We start from the raw sequence: 22852 nt of genomic DNA on the forward strand, positions 1-22852 counted from the left end.
ATATATGACATCAGTACTAACGCAACAACATGGGATCAAGCAACGCCCCATAGCCTATTATTCATCACAGTTAGACCCAGTGGCGCGATCTTTGCCTCACTGTGTACAAGCAGTAGTTGCAGCTGCAATGGTAGTACAGGCTTCGGCCTCAGTGGTGTTATTCCACCCTCTCACATTGAGAGTGCCTCATGCAATCGTAATAATTTTACTGCAAGAAAAAGTAGCATACCTCTCTCCTGCTAGACATCTTTCATGTATGACTATACTGCTGAGCCAACCTCATATGACAATTAAACAATGTACAACATTAAATCCATCAACATTACTTCCAACTCCTGCGGATGGCACACCACACAGCTGCCTGCAGGAAATTGAACAGTTAGCTTTGCTTAGACAAGATCTCACAGATATGCCCTTGGATAATGCCGAGGTGACATATTACGTGGACAGCTCATGCAGAAGGGGCCCTACAGAAAAAAATCTAGTAGGGTATGCCGTTGTTACAGACACTAAAATTCTAGAAGCCCAATCCTTACCACATAACTTATCTGCACAAGCAGCAGAATTGATAGCTTTGACACGGGCATGTACTTTAGCAAAAGACAAGTGTGTAAACATATATACTGATAGTCAGTATGCTTTTTCTACAGTACATGTATTTGCGCAACAATGAAAAAATAGGGGAATGATAACATCTAGTGGAAAACCTATTAATCATGCGCAATTTATTTTAAAATTATTAAAATCTATTCAGTTACCTACCAAAGTAGCTATTTGTAAATGTGTAGCTCATACAAAACAACAGGATAAGATTTCAAAAGGTAATGCACGAGCTGATGCAGCTGCAAAGCAAGCAGCCTCAGACTCAGGAACTTTACTTTTAAATGAAAAATTACAACCCTCTGAAATTTTAGATTTAGACATGTTAAAAACAATGCAGATGCTTACTACAAAAGCAGAAAAACAAAAATGGAAAAAACGAGGTGCAATTCTTGAAAATGGACTGTACATTTCCAAAGAGAAAAAAACGATATTGCCATCTAATTTATTTAGATATGCAGCTTTGTTGAGCCATGGGCAGTGCCATGTCTCAACAGGGGGATGGTACAGTTAGTAAACCGAATATTCCAATCATATGGATACACAAACTACACAAAAAAAATTTGTGCAGCTTGTCATACTTGTAACAAGCACCATGCACAAGGGGCATTTAAAACCAAGCAAGGAAGTTTTCCTATACCAGCATATCCATTCCATACTATTTGTATGGATTTCATAGAATTGAGTAAGTGTGAAGGGAAGAAATACTGTTTAGTTATTGTAGATATGTTTTCCAAATGGGTAGAAGCTTTTCCAACCAAAAATCCGGATGCAGCAACAGTGGCAAAAGCCCTGATAAAAGAAGTAATGCCTAGATTTGGCATTCCTAAAAGGATTTATAGTGACAACAGCACACATTTTGTGAACCAGATAATCCAACAACTTGGGAGATTTTTTGGTATCTCCTTAAAGAACCATTGTGCCTACCACCCACAGTCAGCAGGACTGGTGGAAAGGTACAATGGTACCCTTAAGAGTAAACTTAGAAAGTTAGTTTAGGAAACCCAAAAGAATTGGATACACTGTCTGCCTTTGGCACTGCTGAGTATAAGAACGGTTCCAAATGTGAAGGGTTTGACTCCCTTTGAAATGATTTTTGGGAGAGCATATTATGTGCCCCAGTGGAAAGCTCTCATGCCCACAGAACAAGAGGCTGACAGTTCATTAGCTAGTTATATGAGGAAACTGTTAACAAATAAATCTGTTTTGAAGTTTAACTCTTTTTCAGATAAGGAACAGACCAGACCGGTAGAAGCAGTCTTGGCCCCCAGGACGTGGGTTTGGCTGAAAGTGACGAAAAGGAAAAATTGGGTGAGTCCAAAGTGGGAAGGACCGTACCAGGTACTGTTGGCAATGCCTACTGCAGTCAGAGTGGCCGAGAGGACGTCCTGGGTTCATTTGACACACTGCAAACCAGTAAAGAACTTTCAAATTGATAAAAACTTTGTGACTGATACACAACAGGACCAGGATGGCCAAAAACAAAGCGAATAGAAATTTAGATCAACCCCAGAGATGTTGCATAATCATTTTGTTGAGTATACATTTATTGACTGTAATTGTGACAATTTTCCTCTTGTTGTGGTTTATCCTGCACACAACCACACAAGTGAAAGTGGGAAGGCGTGATGAAACGTCTATAGACTGGCATCCAAATTTTAACACATACCTAGCCATAAAGCGTGTATATGCAGAGACTATGAACATTTCAAATTGCTGGGTTTGTACAGCTATACCAACAGCATATGGAGGACTGATAATGTCTGCTGTCCCTTTGGGGATAAATGAGACTTGGGAGAATTTACTCTTTGATACAGAAACTGTGAGATCACAGGACAAAATAGCTTTATTTTTACCTGTCACACAAAAAGGAATTGTATGTTTTTTCAAAAATGATACTCTCCAGGTGGGCTGGAGCAATTGTAATATAATCATATCTTACCGATGTTATATTAAGAATAGTAATGACAATACTTTTTACAATACTAATTATGACTCATATTTGAACTCATTGAAAATTACCATGAATGACATTCGCAAGAATCCTGTTTTGTTTAAACAATTGTCAGTTATAGATCAGAAAATGTTTCATGCAGGGCTAATGCGTATTAGTACTAAAGTAGAAAACTGTTATTTTATTTGTGGGAAAAAGGCATATAAATGGTTACCTGAGAATTGGTCCAGCAGTTGTTTTTAGGGTTATCTGGTTCCGGCAATAAGACATACTGCAGAATTACCTTTGGGTAAGATACGAAACGTGAGAGAAGCAGCCCGAAAACCTGAAGGTCCAGTTGAAAAACCTGTAAATCCAGTTGGAAAGATCAAAGCTGGCTGGAAAGACCATAATACCATGAAAGACAAAAGTAAATTGACTCATATGGACTTGAGTGACAGTGTTATATCTTGGGCAGGAATATTCCCAGCATATGGAGCAGTCAAATCGATCTGGGAGCTGAGGAAGTTGTCAAAACTTCTCGAAGTAATGAGTAATGCAACTTTTTCTACCCTAGAACTGGTGACTGATGAACTGAATGCAATGAGAACTGTTGTGCTACAAAATCGAATGGCTCTTGACTTCACCCTAGCGGCGAGAGGTGGTACGTGCGCGCTTATCAAAGAAGAATGCTATGCGTACATACCAGACAACAGGCATGAAATTAACAACCACCTAGAGGTAATTCAGCAAGTACCAGCCATGACTGAACCAGGCCCAAACCCACTGATGGACTTTTTCCAGAATCTATTTGGGGGGTGGGGTTCCATCCTAATGAATATTCTGATTGCCATTTGTGTGGGTGTACTCCTAATAGGAGCATGTGTTTGCTGTGGAATTCCCTGCATGAAAAGACTAATCAAAGATTTTACTGATGTATCTGTTACTGAGACCTTGTATCAAGATATTGAGATTGAAAAATTGATCTCAGATGACATTTTTTCTGAAGTATAGATTGAATGACTCACCTAGCTGAAAATCCTTAGTGGAAGAGGTTGGGAGATGAAATGACACTATGCATACTTCAAAATAGAATAAAAAGTATTAATAGGGGAGAAAATGTTAGAAAAATGTGTATTTGAATATATGAGAAATGCTAGTTTAAAAGCAAAGTAGTATATAATGCATTTTATTCTATTAATCATATAACAGAAAGGATTAATTCATGTGTAAATGTAAGTAGTTTTAAAACTGCAGTGTGGCTTGAAGCAAACTGACCTCCGACCCTGGCAGATGCTAGCTTAGCAAGTTTTAATGTTTATTCTTTTCACAAGTGATTATCTGCTGGTTCAGGAAATTAAATATGTGAAATAATGAAATCTTCTGCTCTTTCCTGCTGGGATGATTTGGCCTTGTATATGTGTTACTAAGATAGCATGCAGCTGGTGGGAAAGTGTTACAGTGAACAAAGATGTGTATTAGAAGACTGAATCCACCATTGTATTCGAACTAATGTGAAACCTTGAAAAAGTAACTTTACAGAAAGACACTATGTCTGACCAGGTGGATAGCAAGGCCGTATTGTTACCAGAGGAAAACTTTTTTAAAATATACAGCATCAGCGGTTTTTATGAATAGAGGACTGTAAGCTAAAGTGATGTAAATGCCCTGTGACATACCACGTCAGTAAGGTGGGCACAGCTTAAATGCAAAGACTATATAGAATTGTGTGCTTCCTGTTTCATGTTAGACAAAATTCTGTACTTGTACGTTTTTTTCCTCCTGCTGTACACTAGTAAACTTTTGATCCTGAACCTCCTGTGTATTGAATTCTTGATTTTATTTAACAACTTGCTACAGCTGCCTTCTACTTGGTTTGTAGGGATATTTCAACAATAATAATCCATTCAGAAATGGCACCCAAAAGGGCTAAAAATAGACCAATCAATAGACGCATCCACGTTGTTAATTACAACAGCCCAAAAAATAATAAAGACTGCATCTACAAATCTTTACTGGCTGGAATTTTCACACTCCAACAACGACAGTTAAAAATATAGTACAAGTAAATGCCCATAAACGTTCCCAGCCTAAATATAGTTCTGGAAACTGAAGAAAAAAAGTCATGTACCAAGGGTTAAACCAACTTACATAAAATGTTCTTCTAAATCTCCAAGTCGAGGCCAGAAAAGTTCACCTGGCTTTAAAAATTAACTACTCTTCCACGATACAACTTTTGAATACTCCACACTGTTTGAAGCTAGATAGTCAAAACATATTTCCATAAATAACAAAAACAATACTCTTCAACCCAGTATGGAAACAGGACAGTCATTTTCTGGAGGGCTCATCCCTACATTGGTGGCGCCCCAAGAATAAAGGCAGGAACCAACAAATAATCATTCCTACGTCATCAGCCCTAAACCAAAATCATACACCAACACTAGGCTTTCAGGGCGTGATAATTTTTAAATGTACACCAAAATGGTATTTTTCATCTCAGATAACACCAGGAGCCAAAAAAAACGCTTGTCACGTTGTCCGTTCATGAAGGGAAGCAATGTCACCAACCAATCCCTCCAAACAGTGTGGACCCGAATCACATTCAGTAGAAAAAACACCTTTCATAAATTAAATTAACTGTATTTCCACATACTCAAACACTCCCACTTCTTATAATGATACTGTTGAAAACAGAAACACGTCTGGTGGTTTCATAACAATAATTGCAATCAATACTCCACCCCAATGGTGTTCCGCACTTCTGAAAACTCAGTGTTGGAAAGGCTCAAAGAAACAACACAGGATGCCTACAAGTCTGATAGTTTTATAACGATAGTTAAAGTCAATACTTCACCCCAATGATGTTCCGCACTTCTGAAAACTTAGCATTGAAAGGGCACAAAGACACAACACAGGATGCCTCCATATGTAATAAAAACGACACAAATGTTCAACAGCTATTCCGCCCATCAGCTCTTCAGCTCTTCAACATGTAGATTACAAAAAAAAACGCCTTCTAGTTGGGAAAATAGTTCCATATCAATGAATAAATGAAAAAAAATCATGTATAAACCAAGCTACTGGTCAAAAATACTGCTAATCTTGCTCCAAACATAGGTCTGCCACAAAAATATGTACATTCATCACTCAGAGGACCCCAGCAAGAATGAAGCAGCAGAAATCCCCACATAATGTACTCACACGTAAGGCAAGTGCAAAAGGCCAAAAAACCCAAATGAGAAAATCAAAATGTGTCCAGCACCAAAGAGTGAAAATATAGAATATACTTTAGTACACTATGGCAAAACCAAAGAATCAGATCGGTTACGGCCACAAGACCTTCTTCAGTAATACACTACTGACAATTAATAAATACTTAAATAATATTCTAAATAAATCAATTAAGCAGATAAACCAGTATTTAAAGGCACAGTATTCTAACAAGAGTTATACTCAATATATACAACCAACTTTAAAAACATTCAAAAATGGTCATTCAAGCCAGGGGAAAACAACCCCCCTAATTTAACAATCCAAACCTTCTCTTTGTTATTTAATATACCATGCCATCCCATTTTCCTGTATCTATCCCACCATATTTTATCAATAATTGTGAAATTAAATTTGGCTGTTTTATGATATAATACATGTATGTATAAAGCATTTGTCAAATGTTGATTTATCATGTCACTTAGATGTTCCAACATGCTAATCCTGAATGGCCTGGATGTCTGTCCCACGTAAAAGGCGGAATTTGCTTTCCATGTTTATAACAAAAGGCAATACAGTTATAAATCTGCTTAGAAATTATTTGTTTGCCAATTAGATTTCTCAATGTGCTACTAGCATAGCTACAAAAAGTTGTTTGGAGTTTCTATGTGCCTTGGTTCTGTCCAAATGGTATCTGAGTTGTCTGTGAAAACCAAGTGAATAAAGGATACATTGTCTCCTGTTTTGTTGATGAGAAAATAAAGTAGGGGAGGTGAATGAACTGTTTAACGGTAAATCTGGAAACAATCTTATGGTTTTAAAGTGAAGTTAGTTCTGCGAGAAACTCTGTCCTGGTGAAAAATGAGGAAAGGTTCAGTACTTGGACACTTGAAACTCAACTAGCTGATGTGATAGCCACTAAAAAGGCTGTTTTCCAGAAGAGAATTTGAATGTCAGCTATAGGGGGGTCAAATATGTTATTCTAACATGAAACAGTGATCCCAAAGAGGAGAGGGAACTCTTCTGGTAGGCCTCTGATGGATAATACCCTTAAGCAATAACTTCATAAGGGGGATGAGAGTAAAAGGAGGTTACATAGGTAGGCAGGCAGATATGGCTGAAGAGTGAATTTTTAAAAATGAGTAAGAGAGACCAGATTTGAATAAATGAGAAAAGTAAGCAAGCACATTTCCATGTTGATGTGCATGATTTTTTGGTACTAGGTTTTCTGTCTTCTTTCAAAATGCCAGTTAGGTCCTTGGCCTTGAGAAACAGTTACTGGATTAATCATGTTGCCATTCTCAAGGTGCTGAGGTTGAGGTGTATGACGGAGCCCCTGTTTTATGTCATAAAATCCAACTGTTGAGGAAGCAGCCATGTTTTTTTTTTGTCTGCTCAAGTTGTGTAAGAGAAGGAACCAATGTTATTTCAGTCAAGAGGGTGCAGTTCAGTTCACCCTTGGCCCTTCCTCCCTGATTTTCAGTAATACCCTGGGGATAAGGCATATGGGAGGGAATGCATGAAGGAACACATCTGCCCACAGAAGGAGAAAGTATCCTTCTTTCAGGCCTTTGGATGTTTGGCTAATGTGCAAATTTTTATAGCTGGTAGTTTTGGTCTGAAGCAAAAAGTTCTGTTGCTGGCACAGCCAATGTTAGCAGATGAGTTTGAATGCACTCCTATGCATGGTCCCAAAATGAAGGTTCACTTCTGTCCTGCTGAGGTGATCTGCAAGAAAGTTGCCTTCTTTTTCATATACTGGGCTAGAAGATGAAGGCCCAGGTCCTGTGCTGTGTCCAACAAGGACAAGTTACAGCAGGACAGAGGATAGGAATGAGTGCCCTACTGCTTGTCTATGTGCCACATCGTTGTGGTTTTGTCTGTCTTTATTAGACAAGTCCCTGGTCACCAGGTTTCCTTGAAAGCTAGGATGCCCATGAGAATAGCCATAATTTCCTTAGATGTATGTGTTTTGTTTTCAGAAAATTTTGTTCTCATTTTCCTTGAGCTTGGAGGCCATCAGAGTGTAATTCCCAAGTCAAGTCTGAGCCATCTGTGGTCAGAATCTAGTCTGGGTGAGGAATCCAGTGGGGTACCCCTAAGTTCTAATTGCAAGCGGAGATTCACAATTGAAATTCCATTTTAAACAGGGTAGGAGAGGACTTTCTTGGTTGAGGGATTGATTCTGCTGATTCCTAAATTTCTTCAAGTATCGTGTGAAGCCTGGCAAGAGGAATCATGAGGACATATGAGGCCATGTATCCTAAAAGCATGAGAACCTCCAGTGCTGGAATTGAAGTGAGGAGAATGCAAGATTGGAAGTAGGTGGTTAGGAAAGATATCTTTTCTTGTATTAGGAAACTCTTTGCAGGTCTGTACCTAGCTAGGCACATAGAAAGACTAGTTTTCTGGATGTGGATAGACTGGATTTTTTTTTAATTCCGGATATAACCTAGAATGGAGAAAACAGTCATAGTTTGCTGTAGGATGGAAAGAATTTCCTCTATAGTCTTCTTGATAAGGGCAGATTTGAATGTCCTTGGTCCTGCAGTATGCTATCTCCAGCCAGGCATTTGATAAATACTCTGGGTGCAGTAGGCAACTGAAAGGGCAAAGCAGAGAATTCATAATGATTTCCACATGCTTTGAAGTGAAGATGGTTCCTGAGAGAAATTGCAATTGGAATGTGAAGGCCAGCATCTTTTAGATTCAAGAAGACCAGTTATGTTCACTGGAGCAAGTATCGGTAGGAGTAAGCAGTTTGAATTTTGGGACCAGAAAAATGTGTTTAGCTTTGAAAAATCTAGTATGGGCCTCCATGTTCCCTCTTTTCTTGGAATGAGAAAGAGTCCTGAGTAATACTCCGTTCCCCTTTCCTGGGAGGGTACCACTTCTATGGAACTTTGCTGTAAAAGCAGACCTAATCAATTCAGATCTTCTTTTAGTTGATTGGGTGGAATGGAAGGTATGCCAGCAGGCTTTGGGAGGGAAGTGAAAAAGAATCTGTATCCTGATTTGATGATGCTCAGCACCCATTTGACTTGGGTAATCTTGACCTGTTCTTTGCGAAACAGAGCTCACCTTCCTCTTAGCTTTGAATGAATAGTGGAGTTTGGTGGTAGGAAGGATGGAGAGGTCAGGGTGGGACTTGAGGGGTAGGGGACTGGAAGAAGACTGGCTGAGTCATAGTTGCTCCCTGCTGGGCCCTTGGGGCTGGGGTCCACTAGGCCTAGAAGTAGATTCCGGTTGCAATATTTAATATTGCGTCAGTTGTCTATCCCTTCTGAGCCTTTTCCCTCTTTCCTTTTATTGTGAGGGAGGAAACAACTATGACTTAGTGAGATAATCTAGGTGGATAAACCAGCTGAAAGTCCTTGACAGTATGCATGTATTTAGGCTTCTACTCCATTTTTTTTAAAGCCTCCGCTTTTTATCCAATCAAAAAGTCTTTGTTTAGAAGGGCATCTTGAATCTCAGACTTAACATGGTTGGAAGGGATTATTTCCTTAACCAAGTATACCTATGGATAACTGACCATGAGGTAACTACCCTGCTTGATGCTTCAAGAGGGTCATAGTCACAATGCAAAGGATGCTTTGCAACTTGAGAAGTTGAGCTGTGGATGTCCAGCAGTTTTTTGAAGACAGCTCTGTCTTCCACCCCCTCCAGTTTTATTTTCATATGGTCCAGCAGAGTTTCTTGGTACTTAACCCAATGAAACTGGCACTTGAGAGCTTACATAGCCAGGGTGGCAGAATTATAACCTTTTTTTTTCAAAATGACCCAGAGATCTCCCCCTCTTTATCACTGGGCAAGGCATTCCTAGACGTACTTCCTTTACCTCCCTTAGGACCCTGAGTCAACAATTCAGGATCACCAGTAGGATTCTTAAAAAGGTGTTTGTGAGAATGCAGGACCCTGTAGAAATGGACCTAGGAGCAAGTAGTTGGGAGTCAGGCTACAGGGATGAGTCTGAAGTAACATCATCCACTATTTCTAACACTGGAGGAATGGCCTAAGTTTTATGGTCAGAGAACTTAAGAAATTCTCTAACCTTCTTTTTAGACTGATGGTAATTCAGAGTTTCTCAGTTAAAATAATTCCCCATTTTATAGAGTGTTTCCCCAAAGGCAAAGTCCTCAGGTGGTGAAGTGAAGCTCAAATGTCATCTGAGTTAGAATCAGCATATGATCTATGGAAATTTGATCTGTATAAATCAACTCATCCTCAACTGATTAATAAAAATCTGATGATTCTTGGGGAAGAGAGTCCCTCTTTATTCTTCCAGAAACAGATTCTGTAAGGGCTGGAGGTCTGGTAGGACTGTCCTGCCTGAAAGCTACAATGTGAAGCAAATCATCGGTCAGTCTAGGCAGATCCTGCTGGTAGGCATGTGAGGGTTGAAATGCACAAGGTATAGGAGGAGGCATTACAGAAATAATGCTTTTAGGTTTGGCTTTAGACTTGGTCCTGAGTGTGGCATCTGAGGTAATCGGATCAGTCCGTGATCAGGTGGCCCCCAGCCTGTGCATAGTCAACTGAAGACCTCTCAGAGGTTCTTGAAATTCTGCCCTCCATATCTACAGACCTACCTCAGGAGTTGGAAGCTGTGGCCTACGAAGTGGTCTCAGACCCAACTGACAACCCTTGTCCTTCAACTTGTGTGTATGTACAGGGGTCATGTCAGACACCGAAGAGCACTCAACAGTGGTCTACTACACATCCTTGATTGTCAGAAGGACTGCAAAAGCAATGTCTATCCTTTGACAATCATAAGTCTAGGTTGACTTGCTGATGGCGAAGTTGTGTTGTCTGCACTCTATGAAATTTTGGATGCATCTCCATATGTTTTTGAGAAAGGTCTACAGAAGGACTGGCAGATGCCATAAATTGTTAAGATCCTTGATGCCCTTTTGCAACCCTAGGAGTTAAGCAAGGGACTCGACCTTACAGTGTATTGTGCATTTACTGAAATGGGCACAATAGGGACAGTTTGGAATGTCGTGCTCTGGGCCTATGCAGAAAAGGCAAAGGGAATGAAATTCCTGATGAGGAATCTGCTTTCTAAATTCAAAACAGATATCAATTTTATAATTCATCTAAGTACACACAATCAAAAGAGAAAAGGAAGTATTTCCATACAGGTCACTTTGATAAGCACTCCGGTCTTTGGATCAGCTGCCACACTCTATGATCTGAAAGCTTTGGGCTCTGGCAGCCAGAAAGAGCAGTAAGATGACACTACCAAATGACCCCTATATCCAGATGTCCTCACATCAGGTGCAGCGAATCTGCCAGGCAAGGAGGAGGGAGTTAAATCTCTGGCACTCAGGCTTGTCAACGGATACTACAGCAAGGAAAACCCATATGGTTATTACTGCAACAGTAAAACATGATGAACTTCAGGTGTAATATAGGCATGACTCCAGCTCTGGGGGAATGTAGCTGTAATCAATGTCAAGTTAAATACGTAGGTTTGTGGTTTGGCTATTAGTGGTGTAGCCAACTTACGGAACTTGGGATGAAGTTGATAAGGGCTTAAGCTTTTGCTTTTACTATTTGTCCTACAACTTTTTCTACTTATTTATGAGTGATGATTCTGCAACAGAATATGGGGAGGTAACATCTGAAGTGAAATGATTTGTCTTGAAAGTAAATATGTTAGGGCTGTATGCTTTCACTTTTGGAGTGGTGGGTGTAGTCATGACTTGATATCTGCATGATCTATGTTGCAGAACATTCCAAATTGGTATTTACGGTAAATTCAAGCAATGGCAAAAGAAGACACTGTCTAACCCACTGGTACAGAACTTTTCTTACACACGGTGACAAAAGCAGCCTGTGTGCTATATGAGCCCCATATGGCATCATGATAGCTCACTGGTAAGATCTCTTCCTCAGATCTCCAGGGTCCAGGGCTCAATACTGACTTCCAGTCACTGTTTGTATGGGCTCTACTTATCCTTGCTATGTTATGTGGGCTTTCACTAGGTACTCCACTTTCCTGCCACTTTCAAAAATATGTTAGTTATTTGGCTACACTAAACTGTCCACATATTTATGTATTATATTTACCTTTCTCCTTGTAGCCCAGGTCATAGCTGGAAGGATCTATGGAGTGTCAAATGTACATGGTTAATAAATTAAAAATGAAATATAATAAAATAAATGAGCCCAGAGAACTGGAGGGCCAGTCAGGGATGGCAGGATCATATTGGTGACTCTTCTTCTTCGTGAGAGAATAGATAAGAACAGCACTGCCCTGCTAACAGCTCATAATGTTGCCTGGGAGAAGCAGAAAATATGCTCTTTAAGTGGGCAGGACAAAAAGCATGACAGAGGATGTTTCAATGAGGGTGAGGGAAATAAATAATATATGGAGGGCCATCTTCTGTGCACACCATTCCTTGTGTCTCTTCAGCTTACCAGTGTTAAATCACTCCCTTCTCCAATCTCATTAAATGTTACTGCCACTCCTGGGATAGACAAAAGGAAAAATAATGACCAATAAGACCACATTCTCCCAGATGAGGAAATCTTGGCCCTCAGGGGACAAACTGAGGGTTGTCCAGCAGAGCTTCATTCTGCCAGAGACTGCAATGTATGGAAACTTTGGTATAACAGAGGAATGGCCCTTGTGACCACAGCAATGGGGAAAGCACATAGTGTACAGAAAAGGAAAGAGATCAATGTCCATCTGCTTGTCTCCTAACTGTCAGTCTTATATATCTGAACTTAATCACTGTGTACCTCCATGTGGGGAGTTCTTCTTTCTCCAGTATTGTGTGCTGTGATGTTACATACATATGTAAGAGAATAGGGATGGAGTCCCTCACATGGGAGTTTGAAGGGGCTTCCCCCAATAAAAAGGCATTCCCAATAAGTGCAGGTGGCTTACAGGGAAGTTGCACTCTCAGTCAGTTATAATCAATAATTGGTTTCCGAAATAACATGCCCTGATGGTGCAAAAGGGAGGCACACTGGTCTGCAGCTGCAGGGTGCGCAAAGCATATTAAGTAAAAAAGAAAGACTGTATTGTCTGCTTGTAGGATGTGACAATCTCATTTTTGAATTAGACTCCAGCAGTAACTGAAATTAGACCAAAGTGACTGCTGGACTACCAACATCATTATGTCGGTGTCTTACAACAGACCAAGGCAAAAAAAGCATTATTATAACTGTTTTTGACTTAAAAAGGAACCCGTCATGGACTAGTAAAGCAAGCTGCTGTTCCTAGTAGCAAAACTGGTATTAAGTGTGTTATTAGGTACTTCAGAGAAAGATCAGTTAACCTGACAGACTTACATACCTTGCAAGAGCTACAATGTGGTGGGGTGGAGTAAGTCCCTCTACCCTGCACTGTAGGATCCCTAGAACTAGCAAATAATGGAGCACGTTCAGATTACAAAGCAAAATATCAGCTATAATGTAAACATTTCCTCTAAAAAAAATAAGATTTTTGATTTTCAAAGTTATAGTGAAAGCAGTATTACATTTAGAAAACCTACATTTATAGAAATTATATGGTAGAATTTATTTTTACAGCTTACCACTGCATGTGCAATGAACCTGCATAAATAACACAATATTGTACTTTCATAAAAACAAATCTGTGTGAAACAGCAGCAAAACATGAGAATCTGCTCCTTAAATACAGAAACATTATACATTTTAGAAAAGCATTGTGCTTATCTAGGTATCCTACTGGTGGATGAAGCTTGAACTCTCAAGCTTCAAATGACGAAGCTTCAACTCGCAGATGGTTGGACTTTCTCCATAGAAAATCACTGTCAGTGAGTTGTGCCAGAAATTATTCCCTTTGGGAAGAATTTCCCCCTTTTTCAAGTAAGTACAATCTCAGACAAACTAAATATAAGTTTGGCGGGAGGTCACTTGCCTCTCACATTCAGGTGCAGGTGGGACTTGCTTCCCTGCAAAAATAATTTAACATTTTTTTTTGCAAGATATTTTCAGCACATGCATTTCAGGGATTCCAGTCTTCAGAACATTTGCTTTCATTCACTCAGAGTGGAAGAATTTTATATGTTACAATAATCTGACAAGAATTCATGATAATTAAAATTGGAGGATGTTTTTAGTTTTTAGGGTTTTTTTTAATAATTTATTTTCTTTACTAATTTCTTTACTAAAAAGCTACCTCTTGGTCAAGCAGCCAGACTGATGACTGGAACATTTTAACTAACCTAATCTTCTTCTTCTTCTTTTGGCTTTTCCCGGTTAGGGGTCGCCACAGCAGATCATCTGTCCGCTCATGATTGGCAGTGGAGTTTTACAGTGTCGAGTTGCCAGCCCAGCGCCCAACCTTCCACAGAAGGCACACACTCACACACTCACACCTAGGGCCAATTTAGAGTGTCCTATCCACCTACAGCATGTCTTTGGGATGTGGGAGGAAACTGGAGCACCCGGAGGAAACCCACGCGACCACAGGGAGGACATGCAGACTCCACATAGAAGGCACCCCAGCCGAGAATACTTTGCACTTTTTTTAGCAGACTCATAATGCAAACTTTTAACATCTGTCGGTTATGCTGGCAGAGAGTTGGTGGAAATGTTCTTCCTACTTTTGTTACTAACAGAATGCTTCATGGTTATACTGGTGTGATGATCACAGGAACTTTATATTACTTTCATCATGAACAGAGTAGTACTCGGTTATGTTGGAAGAGTAATAATGTGATTTTTTACTAGGGTCATTACGAACAGACTGCTTCCTGGGTATGCAGAGTGACAATGACAATTTTTTACTAGTTTTATTAGTAAGAGAATGTCTCTCGATTGTACTGACAGAGGTACAATGGGAATGTTTTACTATTTTCATCACTATCAGAATATGTTTTGGTTCAGCTCACAAAGTGATGACAGGATTATTTTTTTAACATCTTGGTTATGCTGGAAGAGTGGATAACATGGTCTATTTTATTTTCATTACTAATAGTGTAATTCTTTCTTAAGCTGGCCGAGTAATAATCAGAATTTTTTTTCTACTTTTATTACTAACAGAATACTTCCTGGTTATGCTGGCAGTGTAATGATCATACTTTCTTTTATTATTTTCATTACTAACAGAATACTTCTTGGGTAATCTAGTAAAATAATGATGGATTTTATTTCTTTAATAGCAGGACATTTGCTGGCTAAGCTGGCAGAGTAATGAAGGGCTTTTTCCTCCTTTATTACTAAAAGAATATGTCTTGGTTATGCTGGCATACTCTTACTAACAAAATCCTTCTTGCTTAAACTGGCGGAGTGGTAATTATTACTTTTATTACTAATAGAATGCCTATTTGTTAAGCTGACATTGATCATGAGAATGTTTAATACTGAGAAGAAATTTATATACCTAAGTTGGATTTCTTTCAAGCATCAAAATGTTATACTAAATGAATAAGTGATCTGATTTCTCAGCTGCTTTAAGTTGATTACAGGAGTGCAATTAGGTCATGTATAAAAGCCAGTCATCAAAATTAAATGAGCACGTAAATCTTGTTAATGGGTCCACCTCCATAATTCGATAACAAATTCTGTTATAATGATCATTTTAATTGTCTTTCCTTGTGTTAACATCAGGATTTACATATTAAAATGAATACTACCAACTCCAAAGGGAATAATACATCACTGGAATACTTTAAACAGGATGTCTTTATACCGTAAGAATTTCAGGCACCAAATAAACTTTTTACAATTCAATATTAATCACATTTATGTGCAACAGAAAAGAATTGACTTAATAAATAAAAAAAAATATATGATTCACAGGTAGATGAAATAAATATCTTTGTCTCATTTGGTGGCACATCTATAAAATATTTACATGCATTGCAAAGTCTTGGACAAAGCATAAAATCCAATGCTTGTTCGGGTGGGGCTGTTTAAAGCATTACTCCACAAACAATACTACTACTGTCTTTCGGCTTTTCCCGGTTAGGGGTCGCCACAGCGGAACTCCGGTCCGCTAATGATTGGCAGTAGATTTTTACGTACTGGCTTGCCGGGCCTAACGCACAACCTTCAACGAAGGAACGCCCATTCACGCATGTCGACACACAGAAGACACTCTAACTGAGAAATCGAACGTGCAATGTCTAACTGTGAAGTGACAACGCTACCCACAAACAATAAGCTTTATTTGTATGTCATTATATTTATATACTTCATATACTATATCAAATATACTTATTATAAGCACAACTGGTATGAAAAACAAAGTTTAAGACTGTTCTCATGTTTTGCTTAACACTTTTCTTTTCTTGATTTATGGCAATGTCAAATCATTGCCAAAAATCATTCTTAAAATGCGTAATGGCAGTAGGGCTCTTGTTCTGCTACTGAAAACAGCATGTCTTTTTGCTGAATGTTTATTTTGAATCCTTATTAGATAAATATTAATAGTTTGCAGTGCAGAGCAGCTGACACAGGCATTATAGTTACGTTTATTTCAAAGTATAACTGTTCCTTCTGAGAAACATTTACAGGTAAAATGATGGAACATTTTGATTTTGAATGCTTCGAGCCTTGAATTCCTATAAACAATGCTTAACAAAAAATGCCACAATTTAATTATAGAGTTATTGCAGTCTCAAAAATGCTTAATGTTTATTTTTTTGCATTCATTGTTGTTTAAAACAGTAGCTTTGTGTGAGTAAAATGTTCTTTCCACACTCTTTCAGAATGTCTCTGCAGTTTTATTACTTCTTAAACTCGTGTTTACAATTTTGCTAGTTTTGTTTGAAGCTGAAGGTGGCAGTGTTCCTGTTTAACAGATGAACTGCATGTAGTTTACCAACATTATTATTAGCATGCTTTTTAACTTATTTGTTTATACCTGTTTATTTTCATCATCCCTTGACCACTAAGTTCACCTCTGCCATTCACTCTTCATACTGGCACTGCATTATGTCCCATAAATGTGTTTCTTGTTATATATACATTGGCTATCTTCTCATTATTATAAGCTTCTGCATCAGATATGAAACGACAATAAGTTCTCAACTAAGTTTTTTTCACTGTAAAACTGATAAATGCAGGGAGACGTTGAATTTTAGAATGGATATCATGATTGTTATGGATAACTGTGGATAAGACAAGGAAGGTTGTTTTAAAACTACTACAGTCTGAAAATGGAAGCCACATAAAGTTTACTTGAGAATAAGTCAGACAAAGCTACAAAGTGAAAATGACAAAGAAAAGCGTATTTGCTTTCATGCAAAGAGAAAGTGTTAAGGGGAACATTTTATTAGTAGAGTTGATTCAGACTGCCACCCAATGGTGTGAACATTGGCTCTAGATGAGTGTCACTGTTGATGGGGCACCTCAACTCCATGTGCAAAAATGTGAAAAAAGGAGTATGGATGGATTCCGACAGCATGTGCAAATATGCATGTTATAAAGTCAGCGAGCTAAGTAGGTGGCTAAAGGATTCTTATCTTTGAGAGATATTAGAAGAAAGCAGAATAATAGTTGTGAGGTATAAATAACTTTGTAGAGGACAGAGATTAAATGAGATTGATATGTTGTGCTGACTATGAAACTTCAAAAATAAATACTGGACTGAAATAACTGAGGAAAAGCTGAATGAATAGCACATTAAATATTGGGGACAAAATAATTACCTAAGTATCTGATTGAGCAAGAAAAATACCATGCAGCTGTACGAAACCGCACACCTCAAAAAAAACTTTCTTAGTCAGTACAGTTACAGCACTGCTGTATGCTAGATGGTGCTCAAAATGGTGCTGCTCATGTAAACCCGGCAATTTTATACTTGAATTCATAACACATAGGCAAATGAGCCCATACACCACAAATGTCTCTGAAATTGCCTAAATATACTTTCATGCACGACATGCCAAATAACGAAGTTTGTTCATTAGAGGTGCAGCACGTGTAGGCTCATGCAGGTGACTTGTGCATAGAACTGCATCGAAGAAGGGGACGGTTATGGGCTGTGCTACTTACAACTCAAAAATCACACTATACGTACGATTTCCTAGGTATCATTTTATATGGTCACATAGCAATGGCTACGGCTGCTAGTGCTACATAGACACTGCCTGCTTGGTGCCCGAAGGAGTCAAAAATTATTCTGTACTTCCTTGGCAACCAGCTTAAGAAATACTTCTGCGACTTTATGATGGATCTTTCAGGAAAATTGATGCCTAGTGTGACCTGACTGAGGTTCTACTCAGTACCACAAGCCTTACTATGACAGATGAAGAGTGCAAGCACAGGTGAGATGACTTGCAATGCCACCACCCTGATGACATTCATGAGTGGGAAGCAAAGGTTAGGCAGCAATGCCCTGACTAATATTGTAAGTGTCTGACATCAAAATGTGTGTAATAACAGAGTTATGTAAAGATATGTGCTTTATACTTCTAGGTCTGTTTATCATATGTCATTGCTATAATCAGAAAAAAGAAGTACAAATCTGCAGGTTTCATGGTACCCCATATATTTAATTAAATGCTTCAGATCAAGCACTTTTGTCCTACCTGGACTTAATCAGAATGTTGCAAAAGTAGAGCTGGAAATTTGCTTGATCAATTGGTCAGTTATCCAGCTTTCTCAGTTTCCAAATGTGGATGCTGTACAGGTTTGTCCATAGTACAACATATGATGGGGCACTAACAACCATGTCTTTCCACCAGTCTGAGTAGGAACTACTAGGCTGGATTTTGTGGTGATATGAGACAATGTGAATGTCCTGTGCAGATGTGTTCCTCTACCTGCAGGTCTCACTGTGACAGAACTAATATCTATGGTGAGCTAATGTTTGAACTCTTACATGTGAAGGTTGAGGAAATGCATGTCAGGTTGTCATTAAGTTAACTGTTCTGTCACCATGTTACAGGGCAATGTCATTGTGTAGGCCTGTATATAGAGGATGCATATACCTAGTTGGCTATTGCAAGACAGGATAAGGGGACAAAGCTGAGGGGGTTAGGCTGGTATATATCTATCTGCCACTTTTCTCCCACCTGTCACAGTTCACTAACATGCATATTCTCTTCCTAGCTCAGGCAGAATGTAATCTTAACTGTGTGAGCTTCTTCAGGAGGCTGCTCAGACCGCTGGTAAGGTAAGGTTGGTGTTACCGATGCATGCTGTCATGGGGTGTACACCTGTTGTACCTACTGGGCTAATACAGTTATGGCACGCTTTCTATTTTGTCTTCACTGTGCACCCCCTGGAGGAAGAAGAGAAGGTGCATGCACCTCAGCCACAGCTAGATGTTCAGCATGGCTGCATGGAATACCACCTGTACAGGGCAGCATACTTATTCATCTGCATTTCCTCAGTTAAAAGGGCATCAGAGGAGGGATATGCCATACTACTGTCCACGTTGATCTGTCTGCTGGTGATGGGTCTGTGTAAGTACCCCTCTGGCCATAGTGACTGTTTACACACTGGCCAAACCCATATGATCTCCAGCCTGGTGTTCACCATTCTTGTTGTAACTTTAATTTATTTTAATATTTTGTGCTTCAATCAACCTTCCCAATTATTGTTTGCCCTTCCGCTGGTGTCTGTCTATTCTGTGTCTCCCATCATAGTATGCGGACATCCACACCCCTTTGTCTATCCTGATATATGTTGGCATGCTTGTCCCTTTACATATATGCATTACCCTTTCATTCTCCTGCTTTTCCTGTCACCCTTCCCTCTCATACCTATATCTATGAAAGAAAAGAGAGGTCTGCTCCCCAAAAATATACTTGGCCTCCACACCATCCTACATCCCCTTGTACATTTTCCTTCCTTTTGTCCCCCTGACTGCTTCCTTCTCCCTTTTCTGCTTTCCTATACACCTCACTTCTACCCTACTGTTTTGTACCATGTCTATGTATGTGCCCCCCCCCAACACAGTATAAATGCCATTCTGATGTGGCTACAGATGCTGGGTGCCTCTTTGTGCTTGTCTACTTTGAGACATGTCACTAAGTGCACCAGCACCCTTATATATACCCCATACAAGGTCCGCATCATCTTCATGTACTGTCAGATGTTAAATAGCGGCTATACATGCATACAGCTTTCCATCACAAGGGCGATGCAGAGGTGTGCATTTACAGTGGTTAATTATACATATATCCCTGTTACTCTACTCAGCTATACCCATCTGAGGAGAGTTATGTACTCCACAGTGCTGCATGTCACCATTTCCTCATTTGTACTTATATTTGATGTTTTCACTACTGCAAGCCATTCATGGATATGCAGTGCCTCTCTAGGAATTCCAGCCATTGAACATGTATCCTATTAAGTCCATATAAGACACATCCCTCAGGTGTGTTGTCCATGTCTCTTTTGCTTACATTTTATTTGCCCAGACATATTATGCTCCAGTATTGTTAACAAAGTCTATAGGATAGGATTGCACTGACAGTTTTTCAAGAAGAATGTGAAAATGTACTTTAAAATGCACTTTGCACTTTTTCATAATCAGTTAAGTCCTTAAGGTACTGCAATATGTAAAGCTGTATGTGGGGTTCAAAGGGCTTCCCTGGGTACCCAAAAAAAGTTTTTCTTTCATGCTTTTTATATGGTTTATGTTTCACTTGTATTGGATAACAGCAGTTCAGTTTACAAGAAATACTGATGTGCATTTTGCATAAAAGCAGTTACGGTTTCATAGAGAAGCACTTTTGTTAGAATGTGCATTTTCCTGTTCAAGATGTGGCTAGAATGCAAACAAAAAAATACAAGAAAATGGAGTTAAAATAAAGGCAAATCGGTATTTATCCAGAAATATATGCATGTCGTGCAGTACTGTACCTAAAAGAAGCATAACTTTTACATGTATCAGATAAAAGGAACCCCTTATCTGTTATATGGGGAGTATAGAGCAAAAGACAATGCATATAAAATAAATTCTCTCTAGACATTCCCTTACAAAAAATATAGTTATTTTTATTTGCAAAAATAACTTCTTTCTTGTAAGCATGTTAAAATATTATAGAACACAGGCACAAGTGCTTCACCATGTTTTCAAATGTTATGTAAGTAAAGTAGCCATATAAAAAAAGAAGGAAAAAAAGAAAACCCTTAAATATTTTCAATTGCTAATATAAAATGCAAAGTTACCATATGCAGAACTGTTGAACAGTTCAATGTTGAAGAAAACGTAATCTCCATTGGTCATTCCTTCATCGTGGGCTGCTAGCATGATAGTCCTAATTGTATTGCTGTTGGCGCACATGATCACAACTGGAAGCAGAAAAGGAAAAAAGCAAGATAAAAAATCCAGACTGAATATAAACAAATTCTTCCCTTTTTTGGAATATCTTACCTTCTCTATATATAAAGAGTATAAAGAACAGAATTTTAATAGTACAATATCTGATGCATTTGTAAAAAAATGCAAATGTCACATGCTAGATAAAGGTCAAGACCACAATTAATATTGCCTTCATATTATATTAATATTTTCATTTTTTGTGATAAACTCCTATAAAGCTATCAATCTGCACAGCATATCTTGTGGGTTATGTTCCCACATATTTCCAACTTTTTTCAGTGGAAAACTAAACTATACAAGGTACTCAAGACAAAATGCAGACTTTTGGCAATTATGCGAAGAACTATGCTTGTCTGAAAACATTACTGCATATTACCTATGACAATTTGTGACTTCCCTACCATGACTTTTTCTGCATGTCAGAAACCATATGCTTCATAGTTTGTGCAAAACTAAATGATACTAACTGCTAAGGACATCTGCTCATACGGTTGAAAGTTTGTAATACACAAAGAGAATACAATTTAAGAAATGTTTGAGCAAAGCTAAGCAGTGACAAATTATTTTTGCTCTTTTTTTAGTGCATATTGATTGAACTGATAAAAAGAATTCTATGCACACAAAAAGAAAACATATTTGATGCCATTTGCTAATCACAGCATGATTACAAGAAGAAAGAGAAATGAGATGGCCAATTACTGGAGAAACTGTGCAGCTATCCTTTAAAACAATTGCAAAACTACAGTTCATGACAATATAAGATGTTTGGTCATTTCTTTTATTTTTCAGTATGATGTATACAAGCAACAGAAAGCATGTAGTTAAATGCTACATCCTTTTGTATTATCTTTATTAAAAATTGCATTTTAAATTGTAACCAATGTACATGTACGACAGAAAAGAAAATCAGCAATACCAGTTTTTGTAATTATCATTGTGCAGTGTACAGATGTTTTCCTTTTAGCAATTTTCATTCTCTCCAGCATTACATAGGCTGTTCAATTCACACCTTCCCTTAAACTTTACTCCTGCTCCTCCTGCGCATTATTCTGCATGTACTGTCCTCACAGATTAAATTTATATGAAATGTCTTTCTTTTTTTTTAAACAGCCCATCTCTGTTTCTTTTATTTCCTTTATAATATTCAGTACTTCCGTTACAGTTGGCTTAGATCTTGATTTTCTATAGTTTTTTTTTTTTTTTTTGGCATCCAATTGCATTAAACTTACTATGGCCTTACTGTACCTAGGCAATGCAGATTGTATATTCTTGCTCAAAAAGAATAATTTCCATAGTCACATTTGTTCCACACAACATTTCTATCACAGTAATCGTTAGGGAATTTTTTAAACCTGCCAACTCATTACATTCTCAAAATGCATGTTCACAATTACCTCTCTTTTTCCCATCACACCACTCCAGCATTTGATATCTATAGGAAGAAAACTTCTCTGAAGTCTGCTTGGAGTACAAAAATACCTAAGCAAGCATTTCTATTCAAAACCCTAAACCTTCTGGACTTCATTGTATACTTGGGAAAATACATACATCATACATCCTTTCATTGTTCTTTGTAAATTGTCTTTCCAGTCTCTTTTTCCAATCTTTTTTAACCACGTCTTTTTGATTTTTACAGTTATCATGCAATGTTTAATATTGCCTACTAATTATCCCTTTTTAACAGGAGCTTCCATTCCAGACTCAACTAAAAACCCTACCAGAGCAGGTCCCACACCTAGCACCCCCTATCCCTTTCTTTTTGCTATACTATGATATTAATCCTTAATAGAGAAGGTAGTCTCTAACCTACAACCCCAACACCTGCTTAGCTTCATTCACTC

At 38.5% G+C, this 22852-nt stretch overlaps 1 protein-coding gene across 2 annotated transcripts in view; it reads right to left on the minus strand.

Annotated features, from left to right (window-relative positions):
* The window catches only part of NPR3 (natriuretic peptide receptor 3), a 574731-nt gene that overhangs the window by 338420 nt on the left and 213459 nt on the right, over window positions 1-22852 (minus strand). For both annotated transcript variants that reach the window (XM_044073444.1, XM_044073443.1), the window contains exon 2: window positions 20858-20980. In XM_044073444.1, the coding sequence (XP_043929379.1) occupies window positions 20858-20980 (123 nt within the window). The remainder of the gene's footprint in view (window positions 1-20857; window positions 20981-22852) is intronic.

Source organism: Protopterus annectens, chromosome 1.part1 (genome assembly GCF_019279795.1).
Source record: "Protopterus annectens isolate FY-2018-M chromosome 1.part1, PAN1.0, whole genome shotgun sequence".
Lineage (NCBI taxonomy): Eukaryota > Metazoa > Chordata > Ceratodontiformes > Protopteridae > Protopterus > Protopterus annectens.